At 33.6% G+C, this 26792-nt stretch overlaps 1 protein-coding gene across 3 annotated transcripts in view; it reads right to left on the bottom strand.

The window, feature by feature from the left end:
• Positions 1 to 263: 263 nt before the first annotated feature.
• Positions 264 to 26792, bottom strand: part of TSC22D2 (TSC22 domain family member 2) — a 48831-nt gene continuing 22302 nt past the window's right edge. For 2 of the 3 annotated variants that reach the window (XM_019661310.1, XM_019661311.1), the window contains 2 exons: positions 2805 to 2856; positions 264 to 1968 (listed from right to left, as the gene is read on the bottom strand). In XM_019661310.1, coding sequence (XP_019516855.1) covers positions 1708 to 1968; positions 2805 to 2856 — 313 coding nt within the window. In that variant the 3' untranslated portion in view covers positions 264 to 1707. Of the gene's footprint in view, positions 1969 to 2804; positions 2857 to 22977; positions 23137 to 26792 lie in introns of all 3 variants that reach the window. The other variant, XR_002126110.1, reaches the window with a different exon arrangement.

Here is a 26792-nt window from a genome sequence, read left to right on the forward strand (position 1 = left end):
TGTTAATTTCTACAGGCACCTTTCTGAATTCAAGTAAATGTTTTGGTAGACAAGGATTTCCTATTTAAATGTCATTGACAGACATAATATGAATATTGAGTACAAATATTGCTCACCATTCTTGCATTCTTTAAGTTATTTTACTTTGAAAATTTAAGAACTATCAAGTTATTAATAATATAGGTTTTCATTAAAAGAATATTTTGAACGGTGAAAATACAAATCTAATCAAATTAAATTTTGAACACATATAGAGCCAAATATTTCAACAAAACTGCAGTTTAATTTCAGAAAATGTGTTAAAATATATATTTATACATCAATTTCTGACATACACTTAATGTTAGTATACACAAAATGATGCTTTCTCTTGAAACTGTATTTATGAAATGTACATTTTAATTTAAATACTCAGTATACACTGCACTTAATCTGCATGTTGCATTTATTAAATACATTAAAATCTGCAATGTAACAAAATGTTTTCTGCATACGAAATTCAAAACACCATTTTAAATGAACAAAAGATGGCTCACTTCATTTTTTCTTGTATTTTACAACTAGTGTACAGTACACTAGCTCAGCTCCACATCCTACCTGTTAGTTCTTTTTTATCTGACATTGTTCACAGACTAGTACATATTACAATAAGAGTGCTGGATAAAAACATGAGGTACGAAAGTGGTTCAAAGAGTATAGATCATGCAGATCATGCTAGACAGCAAAGAAAATTGTGACCCAGAAAACACTAAATAAAAATACATAAAGAATGTGCATTATAAAAAAAAAAACAAACTCCATTACACAGCTTTGCTTCTTTGGTTACAAAGTAGGTTGAACAATTTCACAGCTTTTTATTCCCACCCGAAAAAAAAGTCATACGAAATGTCGAAAAGCAGAGGAATCGTGGCAATTTCTCTATTAGAAAGTAGAAACAAATGAACAAAGTTTTCTTCATCAAAATAGCCCAATTATTTATTATATCACAATAACTGGTGACTACCTGTACAGTTGCACTATGTTCTTCATACTTACACTATACAAAATTTACATTCAAGCTGGGTCTTGACTACTAAAAATAAATACCGAAGGTAAATTGCCATTAGTGTTAGAAATATGCCAGGATTCTTTTGTTCAATTATTGCCTAAACGTTTTATCTGTTAAATGCAATCCTGTTTTCAATTCCTTTACTGATACTTATAATTATTCAAAAAAATTATAAAAGTTCTGTGACATTGTTCATGTACATTTATGAAAATAGCAGCCCTGTAATAAATAAAACACAAACAAATGAAAACTTACGTAGGCAAATGTTACTGATATTGAAAGAAAAGTGGCTCTTTAGATGAACTGTTATTTATAATGTGATAGGAAGGCTCAGGGTAAATCCATGGGTATAGGAAACATGGGAGAGCCACCAAAGCTCTTAATAGACCCCACTCATGCGCACCAGGTAAAATGCAGACTCTGCTCGCCTTAAGAAACCCCGTCTATTATTCTCCTTGTGTACTGATGACAAAACTGGCCATCAGCAGTGCTGCATGACATTTCAGAGAGGAAAAGCTCTTGTAGAATGATTGTCTAATACTGAAAAGGCCAAACACACAACCGAAGCATGGCTACTTGCTTTCGTATAAAGTGGAAAGAACACCAGTGGCACACAAGGATAGATTGCTTTCAGTTTTTCTTAATGAGGCAAGAAAGCTTTATGCTGAGGAGACATTCGGCTGCTGTGGAGGTTGTGTTGGCTGCGGAGGCTGTGCTATCACTGCTTGCTGTTGAGAAGTGCTACCAGGATTGGCCTGTTGGGCTGGGAGTTGGGATAATTGATCATTGTTTGAAAGAGATTTTAACAGTGCATTTTCTCGTTCAAGTAAAGAGTTTCTTTCAACTAATTCTTTTATTTGTTCCTTTAGAACTTCCACTTCTTCTCTTACTGCATACATCAAATGGCTTTTCACCAGATCCTGTGAAAAACAAAATTAGGAATGTCAAAAAGAGAGAAAGGGGAAGGTGCTGCTATTTGGTTCTAGCCTACCTGGTGCCTTAAAACATACGGTGTTTTTCTATTAGTTTCCCTGCTCTTGCTTAATGTTTCTACTGTATCACCCTAAGGGAGGTGGGGTGGAAAACAAATCCAGTTCCCAATTAGGGCAGCAAGCCCAGTATTTTCTTTTCAAAGTTTGGATGATACTAAATTAGTTATAGTACTGCTTTAACAGGTAAGCTGATCTGCAATTTCCAACTTAGGTTGTTGTTTTTCTTTTTAAATAGTTTGAGAATAATGGTCCTTACTTATAGCCTATCTACACTTTAAATAAACTTGAATCAAAATATTTTATATAATATGAATATCTTTAATGGAATAAAAAACTGATAGTAATAGCAGAAATCATAACAAGAATCAACAGAAAACAAGTCTATGTATTAAAGTTGAGTAGTGTCTGTAAATAACCAAAGGATGACAAAAATTTCCATCCGGAGTTTTCATTTAATAGTCTTTTGTCTCAACTATTTTTGATGCTGAAATATTTGGGGGAACATAACACATTGTTATGCCCCTTACAATGATAATGAATGAAATGTGAGATGTTCGAATGGGGGAAATACTTACTCCATTGGTACTTCTTGACTAAAATTTCTCAATGTTTTAACATCTTTAACTAAATCTCATTATCAAGAAATGTACTTTAGTCATCTTGGTTTCAAGAAATTAGGTGTTTGTTATTTAGAATTGATAAAAACCAAGTGCTTCATGTAACCAACAACCTATGAAATGAGAGAACTATCAACTTTTACTTACCATTGCTTGTTCTATTTTGTTGTCAATGGCTACACCACCTCCCCCAGATGCACTGGAAAAAATTAGAATATTTCATTAAATTATTCTAAAAAATGTAATCTCCTTTTCAACTCTTAAAATAATTACGAACATTTGTGTTTTACTTAAAATAAAAAAAATAGTAGTTAAAATAGCTTACTAAGTGTATTTTCACAATTTCAGTACTCAGAGCTCTCACTGTGAAAATGAGAATCTCAGTAAATAGATGACTTCTAAAAATCCTTTGTAGTTCCAACTTTTCTAATTAGCCTATGACAAAATATACTACTTTAATAGTAACTCCCAATTCTAGTCAGGAGTTCTCGATTCAGTGAATTTAAAAAGATAAATTCTGAATGAGCAGTACCCTTTCTACATCCCTTTTACTTCATTTACCAACTATATATTCTAATTGCCTTTCAGGTGGAAATTCCAGTAGTTACTTATTGCATTAAAATTTGGATGATGACTTTTCTTAATATAGATTTTATGTGTTAATATCTGGTTTTTAAATTTTTAGAGCTGGCTTTTAAAAATGATTCAGAGGGTTTTAGGGCAAGCAGTACTTGCAGGATTGGTTAATAAGGAACTCAACATTCTGGCAGACCTACATGCTTTGACTGTAGCTTACTATTTACTAGCTGGCAAAAATCAGTTACTAAGGTATGTGGTTTGGACCAGTTTTTCCTGGAAATAATTGAAAGTAGTCTAGCTGATAAATACATCCCAAGTTTGAATATCACCTTAGCATCTGTATGATAATGACACAGAATGTTGGAATAACTACACTCTTTGGCAGTTTATATTCTTCCACGTATTAACTTAAATACTAAGAGTAGCGAGGATCTTTGTCCTTTTCTTGGTGTTTTTGTAAATTTTGAATAGTTATTAGGTTTTCTTGTAAAGACCAATCTGATACTTTAATCCACTGTATCAATACAAAAAGAAGTCTTTAAACAACTTTTATATAAAACATTACTAAATACTCTTCGTAAAGTATACCCCACCTAAGAAAATTTAGATGCTAATATATTTAAAGACTATTTTACTTTAGAGGATGTGGACCCTTAAACCAAGGCTCAGCAATATCCTGTCTGATGTAGTGGTGCCTTTTATACTATAATCCAAGTAGATCTGGTTATAATCCTGGTTCTGACTCACTATCTATGTGACCATCAGCAAATCAACTATTTAACTTCATTGTACCTCAGTTTCCTCATCTATAAAATGAAGGGATTGGTATCTCAATGCCTCAATGGACTTTCTACTTCTAAATCCTCAAAACTCTGAATCAATACATGAGAAACACTAAGCTGGTTTATCTGAGCATTAAACACAATAATTACAGCATACTACTTACTTCATTTCTTGCTGCTATTTTTAAGATGAAAAGGGGATTCTGTATATCTTTAAATGCTTTGAGAGAGTTGTACAAAGCAAAGTATGTCTATATGTAACTATAAACTATAGAACAACTATATAAACTATAAGGCTTCATTCACTGTAAAGTTCAGTCCAGACACCATGTGGATATATTCACCAAATAATGGCCACAATTTAGTAAAAAAGATAGTGATAGAGATTTAGAAATTGCCTCAAAGTCCTAGATTATACTTTCTGTATTTTTAATTTCTATGTCAAGGAAAAACTGAATTAATTATAGTCATTTCATTCCTTAAATACATTCTTTTCAACACATCTGTTTGAAATAGAACACCTTAAATGCTAACTTTAATACCAGTTTTATATAAGCAACCAAAACGAACAAAAAAACCCAAATAAACCCCAAACCCTTTTAAAAAGGGTTTATTGCTTCATTTTTTGATAATTAAAATAAAATCAGTAAGTTCCCAAACCATTCCCTCAGCTAAGAAACAATAATTAGCATGCTATTCTTTGCTGATCTAATAAACTTTAGTCCTGACTCAGACCTCTTTTAACAGCAACAGAGGAAAGGGTTTGCAAAGTACAAATAGATCATGTTAAAGATCTGTGTCCCTTATATATCAATTCTGTTAAGCATTGTACTTTAGCAAAATTAAATCAGTTGCAGATATGCGTACAATTACTATCACTATAGTGACTTCTGGCTATTTTGAAGGCTGTTATTCAAGAATTCTATAACCTACCCCAGTGGTTCTCAAACTTCAATATGCAGCAGTCAGCTGGAGGCCTTGCTAACAGAGATTGCTGGGTTCCACCTCAGTTTCTGATACAGTAGGTCTGGGGTAGGGCCCAGGAATTTCCCTTGCTATAAAAAGTTTCCAGGGCTGGCAGAGTGGCGTGATGGTTAAGAACTGGCTTGGGACGCCAAAGGGCCCCAGTTCAGATCCCACATATGAGGGCCAGTGACAATGCCCTCTACAGCTAAGATGCTGAACAACAGCTCGACCTGGAGCTGGGCTGCCGTGAGTCACCGGCGACGGCATAGGCTGCAGCCCCTGTGGCAGTGGGTTGCCATGGGCTACCGTGTGTAGCCAGTGTGAGCGGCCAGCAGCCGCAGTGAGTGGCCATCCAGAAGCTGGAGACTGATCTGCCTCACCTGGAAGAGCGCAATGATAATACCAACATGGGCCAGTGAAGCAACGTCCTCCACAACTAGACTGAACAACAAAATGACAGCAACTTGTCTGTTCCCCTTCCCCCAATTCCCCAGCACTGTTCCCATCCCCCCAATTCCCCAATAAAAATCTTAAAAAAAAAAAATGTTTCCAGGTGATGCTGCTTCTGCTGCCTGACAGAACATAGGTACTTTGAGAACCACTGGCTTACAGAGATGCAAGTTAGAGAAAGAATAACAAAAACCCAATTCTATTTTAAAAACTTCTTAGTCTGGTACACAAAACCCTTCATAACCTTGAACCCTGCCTTTATAGTCTCCTTTCCTCTCATACTCCATCTGGCCTATTGTGTTGTGGCCTTACAAAACTATTTTCAGTCTGTGGGACATATGTTCTTCTCAGGTTTCCATGCCTTTGCAAAAACTGCTCCCTCATCTGGAAATGCTGACAGTTCAAATTCATCCAGTTATTTTTTACTTGTTCCTTAAGATGATCCAGTGCCATCATTTCTGTGATGCCTTATGGTTTTCTAAGGTAGTACCAAATACTCCATCCCTCCTGTGGTCCACTGATCTTCATAAACTTTATAGTGCATAACCAGGAAGGCAGAATAGCAAATGTGAATTCTGGGAAATTACTTAACCTTTCTAGACCTCATTTTTTCATCTCAAATAAAGATTATATGCCCCAATTCATAAACTCCTGTGAGGATTAAGTGAGTTTAAATAATACTATCACCGTTAACTCTGTGTCCTTGAGGGAGGTTCCTTATCTTCTTCACTTCTGTGAAGAAGCGAACACAGAGCTTGGGACATACGAGCTCAAATGAATGAAAGAATCAATATGATAGCAATTGGATGTGAAACAATTACTGGCTCATACTGGGAAGCCATTAAAAATTTCTGAGTTTGACTAAATCAGTAGTTCTCAATATGGTCCCTGGACCAGCAGCATCAGCTACCACCTGAGAACCTGTTGGAAATGTAAACATTTGGGTCTACCCCCAAACCCCTTAATTAGATACTCAAGGTGGGATCCAGAAAGTCTATTTTAATAACTCCTTCAGGTGATTCTGATAGAAATAAAGCTTGAGGACCAATGCTTTAAATAACTTATTTACAATAAAGATACCAATATAGTAGTCTTAAATAAGCAGTATTCTGTTCTATTTCAAGATCCCAAAACATGGGTTAAGAATATTGTTTCAATGAGGGTAACAAGTTTTCTACTGTGTTCAAAGTCAATGTAGTAGTTTGAGCGTCATGTTTCTCTTTTAAAATGAGAAAGATCAACTGAAGCAGAATGAATAATTTTCCTTTGTTTGCTTCCTTGACCCAGTGTTATAGTATTACACCTGTTTTCTTTTTTATTATTGCATTCACCACACTACAACTTGGTTAACCAGTTTCAGAATGTAAGTTTAAGGGAAGGCTTCCTGTTTAAGACTTTATAATTATTCTTATAAACTATAAATGCTATATAAAGGCGAGGCATAATTTTTAAAAAGAAACTTTTTGTTTACTATGGGTCACTCTTTTAAAATAAAACCGTACCTTGATTAGCATTTCCTAGGTGAATTAAAAATTATGGGTATGGGAAAATGGACAGAAATACAGAACTGTGGGCAAAAAATACAAGGATGATGAATTTTTATTTATTTAAATTGTAGTCCCAAAGGAACCAAATAAGCTTGAATTTAGTGTTTTTAAAAAGTAAATTATAATCATATTCAAAGGAAAAAGTAAAACTCGCTGAAAATATGCTACAGCAAGATAGCTTGGCTTTCCATGATACAGTTCATCTTTTAATTCCCCCCAACTTGCTGCCCACCACAGCTTTTCTTCCCAGGCCTCCCTACTCTTCTCACAATTAGATCACCTGCAACCTCACTGAAGCTACAAGAGGCCAGATATGATCCTCTGGCTTTACAAGTTCCCTACATTTTTATCCTCATCCTCCAATAGGCTAACGGCTTCATTCATACTCTCAGCTTAGCAACTTTGTACAAACCATCCCGTCTTTCCTCTCTAAAAATTAAAATCAAAGAGTCATGCTAACTTGATCTCACATTTAAAAAAAAATTCTATGGGAAATCAAACTTTTCTTTATTAATGTGGGCAGAGACGTCACGGCTATTTGTTTAAAATAAAAATAGTGCAAGTTTCTTCTCTTACATTTTGACTACTTTGTCTTTTTTCTGTTCTCCCCTCGATACAAATGCTAGTTAACAAAGCAGCAAGGCAGAAGAAAAGAACACTTAAAAGACTGCCTATTTTATGGCAGGCACACATTACTTTAGTGAGTCCTTACTGCAAGCCTGAGAAACATTCTCATTTTACAGTTAAGTAATTTACTCAAAGACAGTGCTCTAGGGACAGGATTCAAAACTAGACCCAGTTAATGTCAAAACACATGCTTTTCCTACCATAATATTAAGACTGAAAGGGAAAAAGCAAGTATCTATAATGACCTAAAAGAAACAGAGTTGTGTATATTATGAAGAGTACTTTGACTAAGCACCACATGCTAATTGTGAAACCATAGCATGGATCCAAAGATTAAAACTGTTCATAATATGCCATTTATCTTATCTAGCACATTCCTAGAAGAGGTTCAGCTCTGAGAACAAGGGAGGTAACTTCCTGGAAAAGGCAATTGCTTAGTGATCTTTAAACAGCCAGCATAGTTTTACCTTTTCACTAAGAGCTAAAATGTCCTTTTGGTTTGTTAGAAAGCTGAAGATATCTTTAAAATATAAAAGCTGAAGATATCTTTAAAATATATGTATCTATACACAGAATATTGTAAAAAAAGAAAAAAAATCACCCTGCTTCATTCACCCAAAGACCCTTCTAACTTTTCTGTGCTGAATTGCAATCACAAAATCCACTATAGAAATTTCCTAAATTACAAAATCAAATCTTTTGTATTAAGAACAAACTTTTTCGATTGAGCTGGCAAATCTGATATACTTATGTTCAAGCTTCCTTATCCAAACCAGGTAAAAATGATTCTTCATAAACTGACAAGGAGAAGCTATAATCTTTCCTGGAGACCAGTCCTTAAGAATCATGTACTACTGTTTCCAATATATCATCTACAATCTTCACCCCTCCAATCCCCAGTAAGCTCTTATAAATATCATCATTACTACTAAAATGCACTAATTTTAACCTGGATAACATTTTGCCTCTTCTCTAAGAAATGCATGTTTTTGTTTTTTAGAAAGAAACTGTTAAAGCTGATTGCAAAAAAAATAAATCTAATGAACCTAGCTCAGCAAACCTGTGAAGGTTAAATAGGAAAAAAAAAAATCTAGCACTCTTGTGCCAGTGGAATCTAAAAAAATATTTATAGTTTAACACTTAATTTAAAAACAAATAACAATTCTCCTTCCAAAAAGGAGCCTAAACAGATAAAATTCATGCAGACTTAATCTCTGGCCAAATGTAAACCTGTGTGATTAAGAACAAAATCTATCGGGGCCGGCTGGGCTGAGTGGCTCAGTTAGTTAAGAGCTCGCTCAAAGGTTTGAGCTCTGAGCAACAGCGGTTTGGGTCCAGCCCGAGCTGAGCAGCCACTGAGCTGCCAACAGGTAGCGTCTATCAAACATAATAGTAAATAAAGCTAAGATCTCAAAACTTTATGTATTCTAATTATTGATCATAAATCCTACCAATGTAAAAACAAATAATCTGATACATTTCATGATTTTAAAAAACTCATTAAAATGCCCCATGGAGATTTTTATTATTGATAACACAAAATAAGTGATTTTTTTTGTGGATGATAAAAGCTATTATTCGTGCTACGAAAAGCAGGTAAAATAGCTACTCACTAAATGTTATTATTTTTCTACAATGGTGTGAAAAAAGCTTTTTACCAAGGACCTATTAAAAATCCCAATAAATATTTACATAAAGATTGATATTTGTTTTTAGTATCTACAAAAACTTTGCTCACTAATGCCCTCAGCATATTCTACATTCATCTAATTAATTTTAGGTCAAAATCCTGGCCAGAAAAGAATACTTCAAAAGAGGAAAAAAGGATACATGCTGTGGATTGCACCAATGTCAATTTCCTGGCTTTGGATAGCTACAGCTACAGTTATGCAAGATGTCACTACTGGAGGCAACTGGTTGAAGGGATACAAGAGACCTACCTTCCTGTGCTTTTTTTTTTTTTGTAACTTTTTATGAATCTATAATTTATAATTATTTCAAAAGTTAAAAATGATACATGCACATGGTAAAAAAATACACAAAAAGATATACAATCAATACAAAGTTTCTGTCCTATGTCATCTGTATCAATGGCCTTTAAAAAAAGCCCATTTAGGAAGAATTTCTTTAATACTTTGGAGTGGGAGAGGCCTTCCTTATTATGTCTCAAAAATATAGAAATATAGAAAACTAAATATAGAAAATTAAACTTTGTCAATAATTTCCCTAAAATATAAAGTATTAAAATAATAATAAAGTGCTTCTACAAATCTGTAAGACTAGAATCCCAATAGAAAAATGGGTAGAGTTCACACGGATGGTTCACAAGAAATGACATGAAAAAACAGTCAACATCTCATTCATAATAAAAATACCGATTAAAAACTATATCATTTCCCTCAACAGACTGGCAAACATATTAAAATTTAATACACTGTCAGTGAGGCTGTGGGAAATGGGCCTTCTCATACAGTGCTGATGCAAGTGTTATAACGGTATATCCCATATAGATACCATTTTGGTTATATCTAACACAATTTCTTTCTCTCTCTCTCTCTCTCTCTCTCTCTGTCTCTCTCTGTCTGTCTGTCTCTCTCTCTCTCTCTATTCACTCTTTGAGCCAGTAATCCTACACCTGGGAATTTATCCCGTAGATATTTTTACAAAAATAGGAAACAATGTATTTACAAGGCTACTTATCATAGGGAACTGGTTAAATAAGACATGGTAGAGCCATCTTTCAATTAAATACTACCCATCTATAAAAAAAACACCACCACAAAGATGCTTTTCTGTGTAGATGGAAACAATGCATCCTGGAGATCTTTAAAAGTACAGATGTGTGTATATTAATTAGCATTTGTATGAAGGGGGAGATAATATACATATATTGTATTTGTTTCCATTATGCATAAAGAAACTGGAAGGATACATACATACAAACTAAGAAAGTGGTTATCTATTTGGGAAGGCAGGCAGATGGGGGACGGGGATAGAAGCAAGACTACTTTCAGTGTGTTTTGGAGAATACTGAAAAACATTCCAAAATGAAAATGACTCATTGAAGGAGTTATTACCCTGTATAGTGTGAACTCAAAACATGAACAAATGGCAGACAGGAAAGGAGGGAAAAGGAGCCAACAATTCCACTTTCTTTAGGAACTATTTCATTTTGGTATTTACTATGTTCAACTAAGAAACAACAATCAATGTAAAGTTGTATTTGTGATTTGTAAAATTTATTTCCTTGGCTTAGGGGGAATTATAGTCCCCTAAAAATATATATAGTATAAATAACATTCATAACTCCCAGTATAGTTATTTCTGTTCACAGTGATTCTGGTAAGTAAAAAGTAAAAGTTTGTGATAAAGATCTATGATACAATAGGCTACACATAAACTTACACAATAAAAACGTTACATTAAAAATGCATTCCAAAGAAGGTGTAGATAAGATTAACATTAACTTCACCTTTTTCCAGGTCTCTTTACATTTCCAAGTTATGATATTTTGGGGGAATTATTTTAGTATTTGGTAGTAATATTCTGATATAATTATAGTTTTTACTTGTAGAGACACTCTAAGGAAACAATTCAAAAACTAGCTGAACCGAAGTTGTATTAAAACACTCAAGATGGAAGATATAAAAATTTAGTCTGGAAAAACTAGAGACTGATACAAAACTGAAATATGCACAGCAATTTTACCATTACAACCCAAATATTCTAAATAAACTAATAAAGTTTAATATTCTATTATTTCAAGTTAAATACTTAAATGTTCTAAGAACATGGAATCATATCTACTTAAGATACATGAGTTTATGGACTAGCTAGTTATTTCATATTAGACTCACTTTAGGCAAGGTTTGACAGGACGAGAAAGTTATTTCCTTCCTCTGAGTCACAGTGAAAATAAGAAAGGGGTAGGAGGAGGGTGGCCTTTTTCCAATGTTGGAGTGCTTACATTTAGAGCAGGCTCTCTTGAAAGAGCTTTCATTGTACTGTTTACACAGCAGCAATAGGTAATTTGATGATAGCGCAATTCATGACTAAAGAATGAAGGACACACACACTAAGGGACTTAAGCCCAAATTAAAAATTTGACACTATAGTCCTGGCTACTTTAAATTAATTCCTGGAGACCGGAAAACAGTATATGACTGACAATTATTTAGATTGATACGTACCCTGGTACTTAAGAGTAAAAAAGGGAGAGGGATTTAGAAAGGATTTCAAATTTTGTCAATTGATATCTAGCTTAGAATACCTCACAAACATCTAAATAATGTAGTTATACCGAAAAGGAATAAAATTTATGCAGTCCCATATATTCATTCTATTGTAGATATTCTAAAACCATTCCTTTAGTGTTTTGGGACAGAAACTGATGGCAACCAATTTCTAAAAACATCAGAATTTAGTGATTAAGGTATACCTTAATCTAGTAAAAGATCTGTTTTTCAATACTGATTTTAATATCTTTCCTAAAAAGTACAAAATTTTAATAGGAAAGGAGAGAAAAATTCAATAAAAATTCTTAAATATAAATGAAGACAATAAAAACCTAAGAGTTCAAATTACTTCAGCTGTGTTAGGAAAACAGTAAAGATTTAGAAAAAGCCTTCCAGGGAAAGGACTATGTTTAACAGTCATATTGTGGTGAAGATCAATTCTCCTTCAAAAGGTTGAAAATAGCATTCCTTCTCTTGACTACCAGGAAATAGCACTTTCACCATCTAAGGAATTTTCATGGTGTAAACGCATGAAAATGAACAAAATCGGAGAAAGAAAATGATAGAAAAGAACGTCAAGGAAATAAAAACAAAAACTCTTAAGATTTGTATTTCATTTCAGACACCAACAAGCACTGAATAAATTTTCACTCAGCAGTACGCCTATTATAAAAACAACCTTTTTATATATCTAAGTCCTTCTAACATTTCTAAAAGTGATTCAGAATTCAATAATGACATAAAAATGGGCCAAAGGGGGGGGGAATAAGAACTGAGCTTACTAATTGATTTCCAATGCTAACCATTACTACATTCTCCCCCATTCTAAATGCCAGCTCAGAATTTAAACTGGATATCCGAAACTCCTGAGACCCCTCACGGCTCACTCGCACTCTCTTTGCTCACACTGTTTCTTACTCTCTGGGTACTTCTGTGGAAATTCTACCATTGTTTTTATAGCTTTCAGCTAAATATTTTCTGTAAAGTCTTCTCTATCCCTTTCAGAAGAAGCATACAAGTCATGCCCCATATTCCTCTTACTGCATTAACCACATAGACTGTTTTAACAGCTGTGTCTATCTCTTACTAGACAGAGGTATATGTGCTATACAAAATCTACCAAAAGGTTGGCAGCCATCTACTAAAGAATTCGTACATTGTAGAAGTCTGGACTCACAAATTGTATACTTGGAATTATAGTTCTATTATAAATACATCACTTGCACTTTCTAGCTCTGACATGAGCGAGCTGTACTGGAGCATCCCCAAAGCTACTTCCTACACTTATCAGCAAAACTTTTTCTAAGCAGTCCTAGGACATGAGTAATGCTATCATTTGAACTAAATTCAAAACAAATAATTGAGGAAATATTCTTTAATCTCATTCCTCATTTTTAGTTTGAAACTAAACTTGTTGTATGTCCTTGCTGCCTAATACCTAATTTATACATCTAGGTAATCCAATTTCCTTTGGAATCAATGGGTCATAAATCCTGAACTAACGTGGTCTCTTATTTCCTATATGGCTAAGTCTCAATGAGCTCTTTCTGGATAACACTTTTGTAAAAACTGACAAATCCCAATCTGTCTCCTCTGCACAATGTCCAACACTCAGTGAGGACTGGATGGAAGAACACAAAGTTGGACGGTGCCCAGCGGTGGGGAGATTACTAGGTGTGGAGTTAGCAAATACATGTTGCAGCTTGGCCTCACCTCAAATTTGCTGTGTCCTGAGGCAAGTTAATCTCATTGGGCTTTTTTTCCTTCATCATTAGTTTCAAAGACTTTTATGGAACTTAATGTAACCAGTTGAATGTGGTTTTTGGTGTGTGGAGGTGGTGGTGGTGGTGTTGATGGGTGGTGAGAAGGAAAGACAGTACATTCAAGAGAGGTCTTGGAAAGATGTGATGTTACCTAAGCAAGCAAGAGAGGAGGGATAGCAGGGCACTGCAAGTAGTTGGTCATGGGCATTAAGCAAGCAAAATGATACAGTTTTTGTGACTAAAACACAGAGAATCTGTGAGAGATCAGAGGGATGATAAGGCGAGGGGCTCACCCATATGAAAAGAATGCCAGGATGACTAGAGTTTTTAGTCTGGAGCAAGTAGGAGTTAACCAGATGGTTAATGTGTCACAGGAAGAAAGCTGTATTGGGGGGATTGGGGTGGGGGGATGAAGAGTGAGTGGCAGAGGAACTTGGGAATAAAAATGATAAAATGAAAATTTCAAGTATCACTTCGGACTGCTGAATTTTGAGCCACCTGGAATGGAGATCCTGGAAATATAGAAAGAAGGTTGATGGAAATAGGTATCTGGAACTCAAGAGTAATTTCTGGCCTAGAAGTCCAGATTTGAGATTTGTCAGAGTGTGGTAGGTAGTTCAAACTGTGAGAAATGAACTTGCTTACACAATGAAAAGACAAACGGGGCCCAAACACTGGAGAACACCAATCTGTGAAGAGTTATGGAAGATGGACTTGGGAGGGAAGAAACTACCCCTCTGGGAAACCTAATTATTTATGTCACTGACTGGCTTCATAATTGTCTCTTCTTTCTCAACCATTCTACTATGTTTTTTCAACAAAACAGCTATTGTTGAACAAATCCTCTCAATCCCATTTCCACAATGAAGCTTAACCAAATAAGTGAAAATGAGACTACCCCCTTGAATACCAAATGCCAAATACCAGTGAGGAGCATTTAGGTAAATTGTGCTCATTTCATAACTAATCTTTTCATTTATGCCCATTTCTTGAAGGTACAGAGATATTACTTAAAATAGTTTTATAGAAAACATAATTCTATGAAAAACATATTTGCCTTGGTACCTTATATTCCTTCCTAATTTGTCCCAAAGCCCAGGGACAGTAATAAATAAAAATGGAGGCGATCAAGGAACTGTTTTAAAATAGGGATAAACCCAGAAGAATAAAAGAGTGTCATGAGGTTTTTAAAGAGATAGTTGCTTCATTCTGATTTAGACTGAAGGGACAGCACCAATCGTGGTCATTAACCCTTAATAAAATAAAGAGAATATTTTATCAGGGAAAAAAAATCTACCTTATTTTACTTTTATTAAATCAATCAATGTTTTGCATTTGGTATTTTAAAAATTTGGATTGGCTTGGGTCTGAGCAAAGAATTAGAATGCTCATCTTCAACAAATATAAAGAAAGCACTGGGACTATATGCTCTGAAGAGTTAAAGTTTTCTAGGTTATCAGTTTACTACCACTTGGTACCACTTACCAGTTTACTCTCTTTTACTCTCAACTTCATTCTGGGGGCAAAAATTCTGGGGTGAGAGAGCTTACCTCTTAACAGCTGCCTACGCAAAAGGCTGAATTCTCAAGAAATAGTCAAGTGGTTTAAAAGCACAGGCTTTAGAATTATACAAGTCGGTTTTATATCCCAACTCCACAACTTACTGGTGGGGTGATTTGAGCATGTTAAAATACTAAAACCAATTTCCTCATCTGTAAATGAGGTCATGGTTATATCTACCTTAGAGGATTATCATAAGGATTATGAGACTTTTTACAATAGTAAACACTTAAAAAATTAGTTCCTTCTATTGTTTGAATCAAATTAGACTTCAACACTGTATAAGGTCTACTATCCCAAGTATCTTAAATTACAAACGAAGCCATGAGGTACAAATAAAAATCAATTATGATTAGTATAAGAAACAGCCTTCGTATTTATGTCTCACCCAAAGAATGACATAATCCTAGTTATGCCTTAAATTTACTTAATTTCTTTGTATTCAATTAGTCACATGTTAAAAGATTTAATGCAGTCACAAAATATATGCTAATAAAAATTGTTTGACTTGAGATTTAAACTTACATCAATACTTCTTAGCACAATATTCTGTGGATTGAACATTAACAAAGTTCTCACTGATCCTCTTTAGGATCTCAATGTTTCATTGTGTAGGATAAAAATTATCTTATCTTAATGTGGGAAATTTTTCCAAAGGCCACTGGGATGTAACTAAATTAATTTAATTAAAAATAAAAATTTCCAAAACAGCGTTTAACTAAAAATATCCCATGCCTTCTTTTATATGAAATTTCAACAATAAACATTACTAAAAACAAATTATAAGAATGGAATCAAGTATTGCTTTGCTTCTAAACCACGTATTACTCTAGTTGAGAATCACAGCTTTATAATTACCTAATTCAAAAATGGATTCTGGTATATGACAATAAAGTATAAAGTAACACTACTATAAAATCTAAAGGGTTTTAAGGTTTTTTCACTCAAGCAAAACTGTACTCAAATAGGTACATTTTCTGTGACAAGAAGTTTTTAACAATTAACAACTTTTTCTCAAATCAGTCTAGATCCATGTCCTTGAATTCTAGGCAATAACAATTCTATAATATAGATATGGTGAATGACAGCATTTTACAATAGTTTGCACACATCAATTTGTGTAAAATCGATAATGAGTTCTAGACTTAAATCATGACCTGAAAATCTGTTAATTCAATTTAGATTCTAGAGTTAAGACTGTCATCTGAGATGGGATGCTTCACCTATATTCTCTTTGCTCTCTTCCTTTCTTGTCAATAGGCCAACCCCTCTGATTCTTCCATAGATAGTTTTGTTTGTATTGCCTTTATTGAATGTTTTTCTCCTTGAATTAAACCTTAAAGGCAGAAACTGTGTTCATCTTAAGGGTCTATGTATTTAGACCCTTATAACTTAGACCCTTAGAACACCATATAACTGATATCAAATATTTAATTGAAAAAAAAGGATGGACTCAAATGTATAGTATTTAATATATTATCTAATTATAATTTGTAAGCTCAGTATGAACTTATGTTGGGCTCATCGTGCCAGTAAGAAGAACTAAGAAATTAATCAGCTATTTAAACTACTAGAAACTAATTAGAATAAGTGTCATGGAACACGGTAAAAAATGTGTAGACTTCCTGAGTTATTTCTCTCTGACCAAGATAGCTTAAATACAAAGTCAATAAACCTTTTTGTGATGTTCCTTGCGTCTGGTTGTTACTCATGGAGGAGGAAAAAAGTTAACTGTTTCTATAGACATAGATAACTGAAATAAGGAGGAAAACTGTTTTGGTATGAGGAAGAGAAAAGCTAAAGCTATGGATTTTAAGGTTACTTTTGACAAAATTACGCCAGTGAAACTTAGCAGTTCCATATACTGATCATGGTGATGAAAAAGTCATAGAAGACTTCATGGGATTGCAGATTGGTGCAGCCACTATGGAAATCAGTATGGAAGTGTCTTAAAAAACTGGAAATGGAACTACCTTATGACCCAGCAATTCCACTCTTAGGTATCCATCTAGAAAAACCCAAGACACCAATTTGAAAAAATATATGCACCCGTATGTTTACTGCAGTGCTATTTACAATAGACAAGACTTGGAAACAACCGAAATGTCCATCTGTAAATTACTAGATTAAGAAACTGTGGTACATTTATACAATGGCGTATTACTCAGCTATAAAGAAGAAGGAAATCTTAAACATTTGCAATGATATGGATGGACCTACAGAACATTATGCTAAGTGAAATCAGTCAGAGAAAGACAAATATCATATGATCCACTTATATGTGGAATCTAAAGAACTGAATATGAAATGTATGACTAGTGCATTGTTTTGTACACCTGAAACTAATTTAAAAAATGTGTAATAAAAAAATAATAAAGAACTGAATAAATGAGCAAAGTAAACAGAAATAGTCTCAGAGATATAAAGAAAAAACTGATGGTTGCTAGATGCGAGGGGGATGGGAATGAGGGGGAAGAGATTAAACAGCATAAATAGGTAACTACAATATTGCCACAGGGATATGAAAGACAGTTCGAGGAATATAATTAATAATGTTGTAAAGTTTTGTAGGGTGTCAGATAGGCACATGTCTTGTTAGGGAGACCACTTCATGGACGGTGTAGATGCCTGACCACTGTGCTGTACACCTGAAGCTGAAGCTGAATAATACTGTATATCAACTAAAATTTAATATTTATATAGTCATGGGATATGAAGTACAGCACAGGGAATAGAATCAATGGAATTGTAATAGAGATATACATTGTCAGAAGGGCAATAGATTGGGGGAGGGAGGTTATCACTTTGTGAGGGATGAAATGCATAACTATTACATTGTTTTGTACACCAGAAACTAATAAAAAAATTCTTAATGATCTTTTAGATAAAACCTTTACAAAGATCTTTTTATATGAGAATCATGGATTTATGGAGAAATCATTTTTGTAAACATAGTGAAAGGCTTAATTGTATAATCATGCCTCATAAATATCCATCTGTGGGGTTCTTTCAACTGCCCAATATCATAGTTTATAGACAATCAGAACTGAATCTAAAGGGAAGAAGTGAAGAACCAAAAACTATCCCTGAAGGTGGAAAGAGGAGGCCAAAGCCTTGCTGGTTTGGTCCAGTATGATACAGAAGACAATTCAAATTGCCATGCATTTAAGCATGCCTCATGAGCAAGTAGAAGTTCTACATGAACTAGATCCAGGAGTCTGAAGAAATTCAGATGTACTTTGCTCTTTTTACACTGGTGGATCAAAGCACATATGAAGGAGTCCTGTGAAATCCTTGCATCAGCACCAGAATCAGTTACGATGTGGGAAAACATCCTAGTGATCTCTACTATATTAAACAATGTCTCCTCATCCATTTTTGAAAAAGAACTTTAGTACTACGTTTGTACTAACACCAATGACCTATGGCCAAGAACAGAAACCCATATTTTTTATTATGGCAGCTATGAAAACACAGAAATAACTAGAGAATGTTCTCAGCTCAATATTTCCACAGAATTGTATGTAGTTCAGCTTATATTTTTACATAAACCTAATCTCTTTACTAAGTGCTTTAAGTAATGTTAATCATCTGATTTTTCTGCTTCACATTTTAGATTTTCTGTTGTACAGAAAGGGTTTACAAAAGGTCTGAACATGAGATGGAAAAAGGAAAGAAGACCAGAATGCCAAGATAATAAACATCACTGGAGGTGTTCAAAGGTTAGAGGGCAACTTGGAAGGTGTGTTGTAGACATGATCCAAATATGACCAAAGTGGATGGAATAAATTGACTACTAAATTCCCTTCCAAGTCAGATTTATACTTCTAGACTAGCTCTGGCTCTGGAGTCATACCCAGGTTTGAATCCCAATTCCATTACTTTTATGATATTTAGCTTTTCCAAAAGGTAATAATAGGACCAGATACTAGGATTCAGTGAGATAATGCATTAGTGTCTGGCACATGGTAAACACTTAATATGTTAACTATATAATTTGTATTAGTAAGGTATAGTGAGAAAAATCTAAGTAACATGAATTACACAAGAACACTGACTTAGAGTTAGGTGATCTGTTTCTACATGTGACACTTGCCCCTAACTGTATATAACAACTTCTAATATTCTTTCCAGATACCAAATTTTGTGATGCCACTTTGCAGAGGGATTTTAATGTACTTAAACATTTATCAGATGCTGATTGTAGGGTTACAGTATCAAAAAAACATAACTCCAGAGTTTCTAGTTTCGTGCAGAAGACCAACAAGTTAGAGGTGTGATAAATGCTAAGACAGAGAAAGATCTTTAGAGAGTGTCTTAGGGTCAGGAAAGAATGTTAGTAGAGGAAGTGTCACAGTCGGGTAGAGAAAAGGGACACATACAAGTATGTTCCCAAAACAAAGAAACAAAAACAGTAGGTACAGTTAGTGATTTAGAAAACTCAAATAATGAAGACCAGTTAGAAGGTTGTTGCATTTCCACCTAAGAAAGGATTGTGCCCTGAATGGGGATGAGAGATGTAAAGGCTGAAGAAATACTCAGGAGGCAAACACTGATTAACTGGCTATGAGAGATCAGGGGAGTTTCAATGTAAGGACAGATGCCTTGGTAACAAATGTGGGCGCCTAGAGCATATAGATGGCTTCCTACAGGATATAGGTGACACCCAACACCCACGTATATGCTTTTAGCATGAAGAAGAATGTGAAAAGAGGGTCTGGACAGCATCCTGAGGACACCAGTAATACTTAAAAGGACAAACAGAAAGAAAAAGCCTGTCAAGGGTACTGAGAAGAAACAACCAGAGTGGTAGAAAGAAAAAACTAGAAGGGATGCTTTCATAGATGTTAAAATACCAGTCCAAAATTCAAAACCTATGACATATCAGCATTAACTTTGTACAAATGGACAAATATTTGAAACACTAAAAACTATTTAAAAGCTACTTAACCATGATTGTAACTATTAATATCCATGCATATGTACTCAAAGTCAGGAAGGGAATATGCACACACAGATTGTAATTGTGTTAAAAACTTGGAGTAGATTTGATTGTTCTTATTTCCCACACTTTCCATAGTTTTAATTTTGAAAAGGCAAATACATTACTACTAAAGAAGCTGAGGTACAAATGTATTATCTAAAAGATGATAGGATTCTCACATTCTAATGACCTATCAAGTTGTACGTTTTTAACCATGACCCTGAAGAAATTAAGTTTATACTTGATCTGCAGACTATTTCAATTTAACTGAAGAGTAAACAAGTCCTTATGGTTTTACTTGTGTTTTTTTTTAAAGCAGTACTATTATTGTGGATTTAATTTAAGCCATATTTAGACAAAGAAACTTTACTATAAACACTTAAAAATAGGGAATCAGTTATAAGGTTTGGAGCTCATTTGAGAATAAAATTAAACCAACCAAAAGGATCTGCACAAAGTAGGTGCTGGGTTAAAAATTCTATGTATCCAAAAATAAATTTTGTCGCATACTTTAAAAGTAGACATAAAAGAGGTTTCTTAACAGAATTATTCACAATTAAGAACAAATGGGAAACTGATATAGCACTTAGTAGGGGTTTTTATATGTGATCCCCCTAATCCAAGAAACATTTGCAGCTCAAAGTAGCTTTTTAAACTGCTTTTCAGTATTTGCTATTTATAAATCCTAAATATTAAAAGGTGAGTTCCTTAATGGTTATACTTACTACAATACTATTCTAGTAAGTACCAAAACTTTTATAATATATATAATAAATTTGCTTATAATCATAAGCATTAAATTTGAACAGTGGTTATTTTTTAATGCAATGAATACTTAATGTTAGATAGTAAGCAACTTAACCGAATTTATTTTTTGGCAAGTGCTTTAAAAGATGGTTTTATAATAGAGGATTACCCATTGCTACTTAAGTTCAAAGGAAATCAAATTTATGTATTCACATTCATACAATATAAATTCTCCCTTATCCTTCGAGTTTTCCAGGGTTACTATGCATATCAGCATACCAACTGAGAGCCCAAGTTCCAGTTATAATACTAGATTTGAATGATAGCTAACAGCTATGTGGCCTGGGCAAATTACTTAATCTCTATAAAACTTTCAATTTCCTTCTCTGTAAATTGAGGATATTGATAGTATCTATGTAACATGGCTGTTGTGGATATTAAATGAGATAACATGCCAAAAATACTTAGCACAGTATCTGACACATAGTAAGCACTCAGGAGCAAGAACACAACTATTCTGTGGAGAAATCCAATCAACAGCGAGCACACAGATTGACAGTATGAAATTCCTAAAATGAATCAGTCTAATAATGATCATTTATAAGAAACTAGCCTTGGATAAAAAGCAGCAAGAGTTATAGAATCAGTGTACTCATTAAAAATTTCTTCCATTAAGTTACACACTTAGGTGTCTAACAAAGCGTGTCCCTTAGACACATTCACTAGCAATGTAACTCAACTGTTTTTGGAAATCTGACAAATGGTCTGAACCTTTTACTGAAAACCGAATATACATAAATTTCCATCCAATATTCCATAGGGTTCACAATCCCTTGACTACTAAATATGGATATCCTACATTAAAGAAATTATAAATTATTTTCCTAATTACCAAAGTTACGTAGATTTATTGTAGAAAAATTAAAAAAAAAAGTATCTAGAATAAGGGGCAAGTGTTGTTAGTTTGTTATATTTCCTTCCAGACTACCACTGACTGCAATTACTGGTTTAAGAAATCTAAGTTTAGAGAATATGAACAATACATAGTCATGGACTACCATATCAGAAACAATTTAGGATATTATTCAAAAGACAGAATGGGTATGAGTGTGTATGTAAGGAAGAGAATAACATATCTTTGGTTTAGAATAAAATCAGAAATAGATATGGTACCCTGCTTTAGATGATAATTTCAAATAATCTGATAGACTTGCAGGATCTGTGTACCATACTTTTAACAAAAATATTAATTCTACAACTGTATGACCTTGGACATATAACTTAACCCAGGTTCATTTTCTTCAACTGCAAAATATGATCTTCAGATTGCAGATTAAGATTTTATTCTAATCTAAAGTGTATTATTCCAAGAATCCCCCTACAAAATACAGCTGTACTAAAAACAAAGCAAAATAAGAAGGCACACATAACAGGTTAAGAAATTATTGTTTTCTAAGCAGAATATAATTCTGAAAGTAAACGTTTTAATTTTCAGGGGATACAAAAAAATGTATCTTGACTTCTAATGTATCATTTTCATTTGATATTGGCATCTTAGGTGTTCTCAATGTAAGAACTGAGAAAATTTTCTTGGCTTTATTTTTAGAGACATCTAAAAGAAAAAAGCCTTTTATGAAGAGAAATAAAATCCCAAAGTCAATCAAATTAATTTACACTCTATTTTATGAAGAAAATGAATATAAGTTTTTTTAAAAAAAGATTAATATATTATTTCTCAAATATTTCCTGGGATAATAACTAGAAAGTATTTGGGGCTCTTACCCATATTGTAAGCATCTACAGCAGATGCAATAGCAATATTTAAATAATCTTACTACAATACAGGATGTCACTTTATTTTTTAAACTGATTATTTATTAAACACCACTGTAAAGGTATGGCCTTTAGCCTCATGAAACTTTGAAAGAATTACATACTTCAAGTATTTAAAATCCCAAGGTTTAACTTATACTTAATACTATACTCTTACTTACACAATGTGCTCATTTTGTTCATAAATATTCATCTCAATACAATAACATCAGGTATAATACATAAAATCTAATCCATTAAGTCTTACCAATTTATGACCTGATGAGACACTCTTGTGGACAACATTCAGTCCTTAGAAGCTAGAATAACCCTCCAACCATGTGAGGGCATCACAACTTTTAAACTTTCGGCTTTCGATCATTATTATGTCACATTCCTCCTCCGATGCTGAATTCTAAAAAAAATTCTAGCAAAGAGTTTAAGTAAATAAGTGTTTTAATCAAATAGCCTTTAAAAATCTTTTATAGCAAAGTTTTATGTTTTACCATGATTACACAACTGATATTTTGTTAAGTATTTTTTGATGTAAAATAATTTCATATTTGATCTGGATACTCCAAACTTTAAATTTCAACATGGACTTTCAGGCCATCGGAATACTTGTTAGTAAAGAGTCAAGTAGAAATGGAATCAATTATAAGTTTAAGATCATGATCCAGAAATTAGGATTTAACACCATAACTTGCTATGGACAGCTTTGTAGTCTTGTAGAATGGCACTGGAATTCTACTGCTTGGTCCACATCCATATACAAGTTTCTAGACTTATAGCACATGTGGCTGGATCAGTAATCATCTATACCAATCATTTAAATGCTCAAGACAGCAATTTTTATACCTAAATCTTAGTCTGTCTCTACTACCCCCAATTTTAAAATTAGACAACATGGAAAGAATAAAATGTTATTATGTGTTTTATATAATAGCCATAACAACATGTCCTATTCAGAAGTGGTCCTACTGTTCATCTGTGTATGGGCAAGTAAGAAAATTGGGAGTAGGAAATTTTAATAATGGTAAAAATTACTTCACTAAGAATATAATCTTAAATTTATTAAATTTTACAAGAAAGCTTTCAATTGGGCATCTATTTTAATCGCTGAAGGGTGATATTAATAAAATTTTGTCTGATAAGGCTCATTTATATTTTCAGTTGCCAGTAACCCACAGAAAAGGCCCACATATTTATGGGTTTTTTGTTTTGTTTTGTTTTTGCCTAAATTAACCTCCTAATAACATAATGAGGCAAGGGGAAAGAGGGAAGAAGGGAGGCCTTTATTGAGGAAGATCAGAATGTGTAAAGCTATAGAAAACTCAAAGATAGCATTGTAAAGGAAACTGTAGCCATCTCCAGATATTTGACCCAATGTAGGGTTCAGAGTTATGCTGTTATAGATTTTAACTTTTAATGGAACTTTTCTACTATACATGGTCATTTAAAAATCTCCCATACAATCTGAACAACTATTAGGATTTTTCCAATTTACAAATATAATTTTTCCAAATGTAATCTCACAACACATTTGACTTCAATAAAATCATACTTTACTGTCATTTGTCAAAGCACAGCCTTACAATGTAATCACCTGGTGAAGGCAAAAATCCATATTGATGAGGATGAGGATAAATAAGAGTTTAAAGTTGTGGTCATTTCATCAACATATTACCAAAATGTTTTTAGCAAGTTTTAATTCAGCTCTTGTCGCCTATTAACCAAAGTACTACCTTGATTTTTAAAAATGTTATTTTGATGATTTTTACCCAGCCATGTTAAGTAAAGTACATGCTTCCTGAAATATATGTATCTGTAACGCTGGTAATTTGCTTGCCTGTAAGGCTTTGATGAACTGGCCATTTAAAGGGCAGACTACCTGACTCTTTGCAAAAGGGCCTGCCAACAATAAGCGTTGTTATGACAGATGCCTGGAAAGCCTGTGGAAGATAGAAGTTATACCACCCATTAAAGCAAAAATAGTTATTTCACTTTGAAGTTTATAGTAAAAAACTTTTAAGTGTGTGTGCATAAATGTATGGTAAAATTTGGACTTAAGAGCTATATACATTAAAAAATATATATAACTTCTATACAAAAAGTTTTCTGAGCATGTGTTTTTAAAATTGCTACCAGGTACAGGGGTCACACAAGAGTTTCAATCACTAATTCCAACATGTAAGAAATCTTTATTAAAAAATCTGAAATAAAATTAGGTAACTGAAAGGCTTGTGGCTGGATAGAGGTAAGATTAATTAGATATCCTGTAAATGTAATTTAAAATTAGAATTCTCCTAAAAATGAATATTTATTTAGAAAGCTGTTCTAATATATAAACCATAATCTTTAATCTCTGGCAACATAGCTATCAAAAACAAGTCCTGAATGTTTCCTACAGTTATCATTTCATTCTTTTTCAATTTGTTATGAGGAAAAACCCCATTTAACAGAGAATATCCTATTAAAAGTTCTGATAGTACAGTTCAGCAAGAACTAGGCTTAAGTTTACCATTATTTAGTTAATTTCATGGCAATCTTATATTAACAGAACAAAATAGAGAGCAGAGGAGCAAAAAGGTGGATGATTTGCAATTTCCAAGTCATTATTTGAAAATTGGTATGTGAATTCAAACAAACCTACAAGAGTTCCTAAAGGAACTTACTATTTGAATGAATGTGCTTAGCTTCATTTGATATAACATTTCACTTTCAAGTGTAAACCACATTCTTTAAAAAGTTCACTACACTGTTTTGAGAAATCTTAGACATGATAAACCAATGCTTGCTTTTCTAAAGGTCAGAAATGCTGATTTTTTTTTTTTTTAAAGATTTTTATTGGGGAATTGGGGGAATACAGGTTGAGCTGTTGTTCAGCAGCTTAGCTGTAGAGGGCAGTGTCACGGCCCTCACATGTGGGATCCGAACCGGGGTCCCCCCGGCGTCCCAAGCCAGCTCCCAACCAATGCGCCACTCGGCCGGCCCCAGAAATGCTGATTTTTGAATGAAGAAAGGGAAAAATGGAGCAACCCTGTATGCCCCCAATAAATTACATACAGTCTTTCCATAGATTATGTACTGAGGAAATGATGCTAGAAATATCAAAGATAAACTTATTGAAAAAAATTAGTCTAAATGTACCTGATAGAATGAGAACACTGGAAAGACAGTGTGCTCCAAGAAATTCACATATAAAAAGACAAAATTATAGGAAACCTCATATCTCTGTGGTTGAGCCAAGATACTAAATATATTTTTAAAAAGGTGTTTAGTATGTTATGCATTGTATCAAATGCACCTACTGGTGGAAGATATACAAAATGTATAAAGAATTTCATTAATACAGCTTTAAAAAACAGCTATAACAAGATAGGTTATTGACATTTTTAATTCATACTCCTCATTCTTTCAAAAGGAGCAGAAAACAGATTACAGAGGTACAAAAAAGGAAACTGAAACAGGGGGTGGAGGAAGATAAAAATGGAATAACAAAGTTAAGTGGAAGCCAGTTATATATTACTCAAATATATGCAATAAGGACCTGTAGGCTTTAACAGAAAGCTGCATATTTGATTCTGAGCTTTTATTAATGACAGCTAGCAAAAAGGAAACGCAATTGCTCTTAAAATTTAAGATACCATCACATATTATGCTTTTAAGAACTGATATCTCATTTCTTGAAACAAAGTATGTTATGATCATCCCAGACATACAATTAGTCACATTTTTCTGGAGAAATTAGCAATATCTACAACCAACAGCTGCTGCAAATAAACACAGAAATTTTCTGAAGATTAATGGTTAACAGTCACTGTGAACAGAAGAATGGGATTAGTCAGACACTACAATTTCTTTTCCTTCCTTGTTCCTCTTCTAATAGTGTGTAGGTCTAGGAACAGACTGCCTTATTTATCTTGATATTACCAAGCATATATGCAGAAAGATACGTTTTTGGATTCCTGGATACAGGTTATGCATACCACTATTTCTTGGCCAAATAGCTTGATTAAAAACTAAAAAAAAAACAAAACAAAAAAACAATGAGCACCTTCTGAATCTTTTAGTATTTATAAT

Source organism: Hipposideros armiger, unplaced genomic scaffold (assembly GCF_001890085.2).
Source record: "Hipposideros armiger isolate ML-2016 unplaced genomic scaffold, ASM189008v1 scaffold_344, whole genome shotgun sequence".
NCBI classification, from domain to species: domain Eukaryota; kingdom Metazoa; phylum Chordata; class Mammalia; order Chiroptera; family Hipposideridae; genus Hipposideros; species Hipposideros armiger.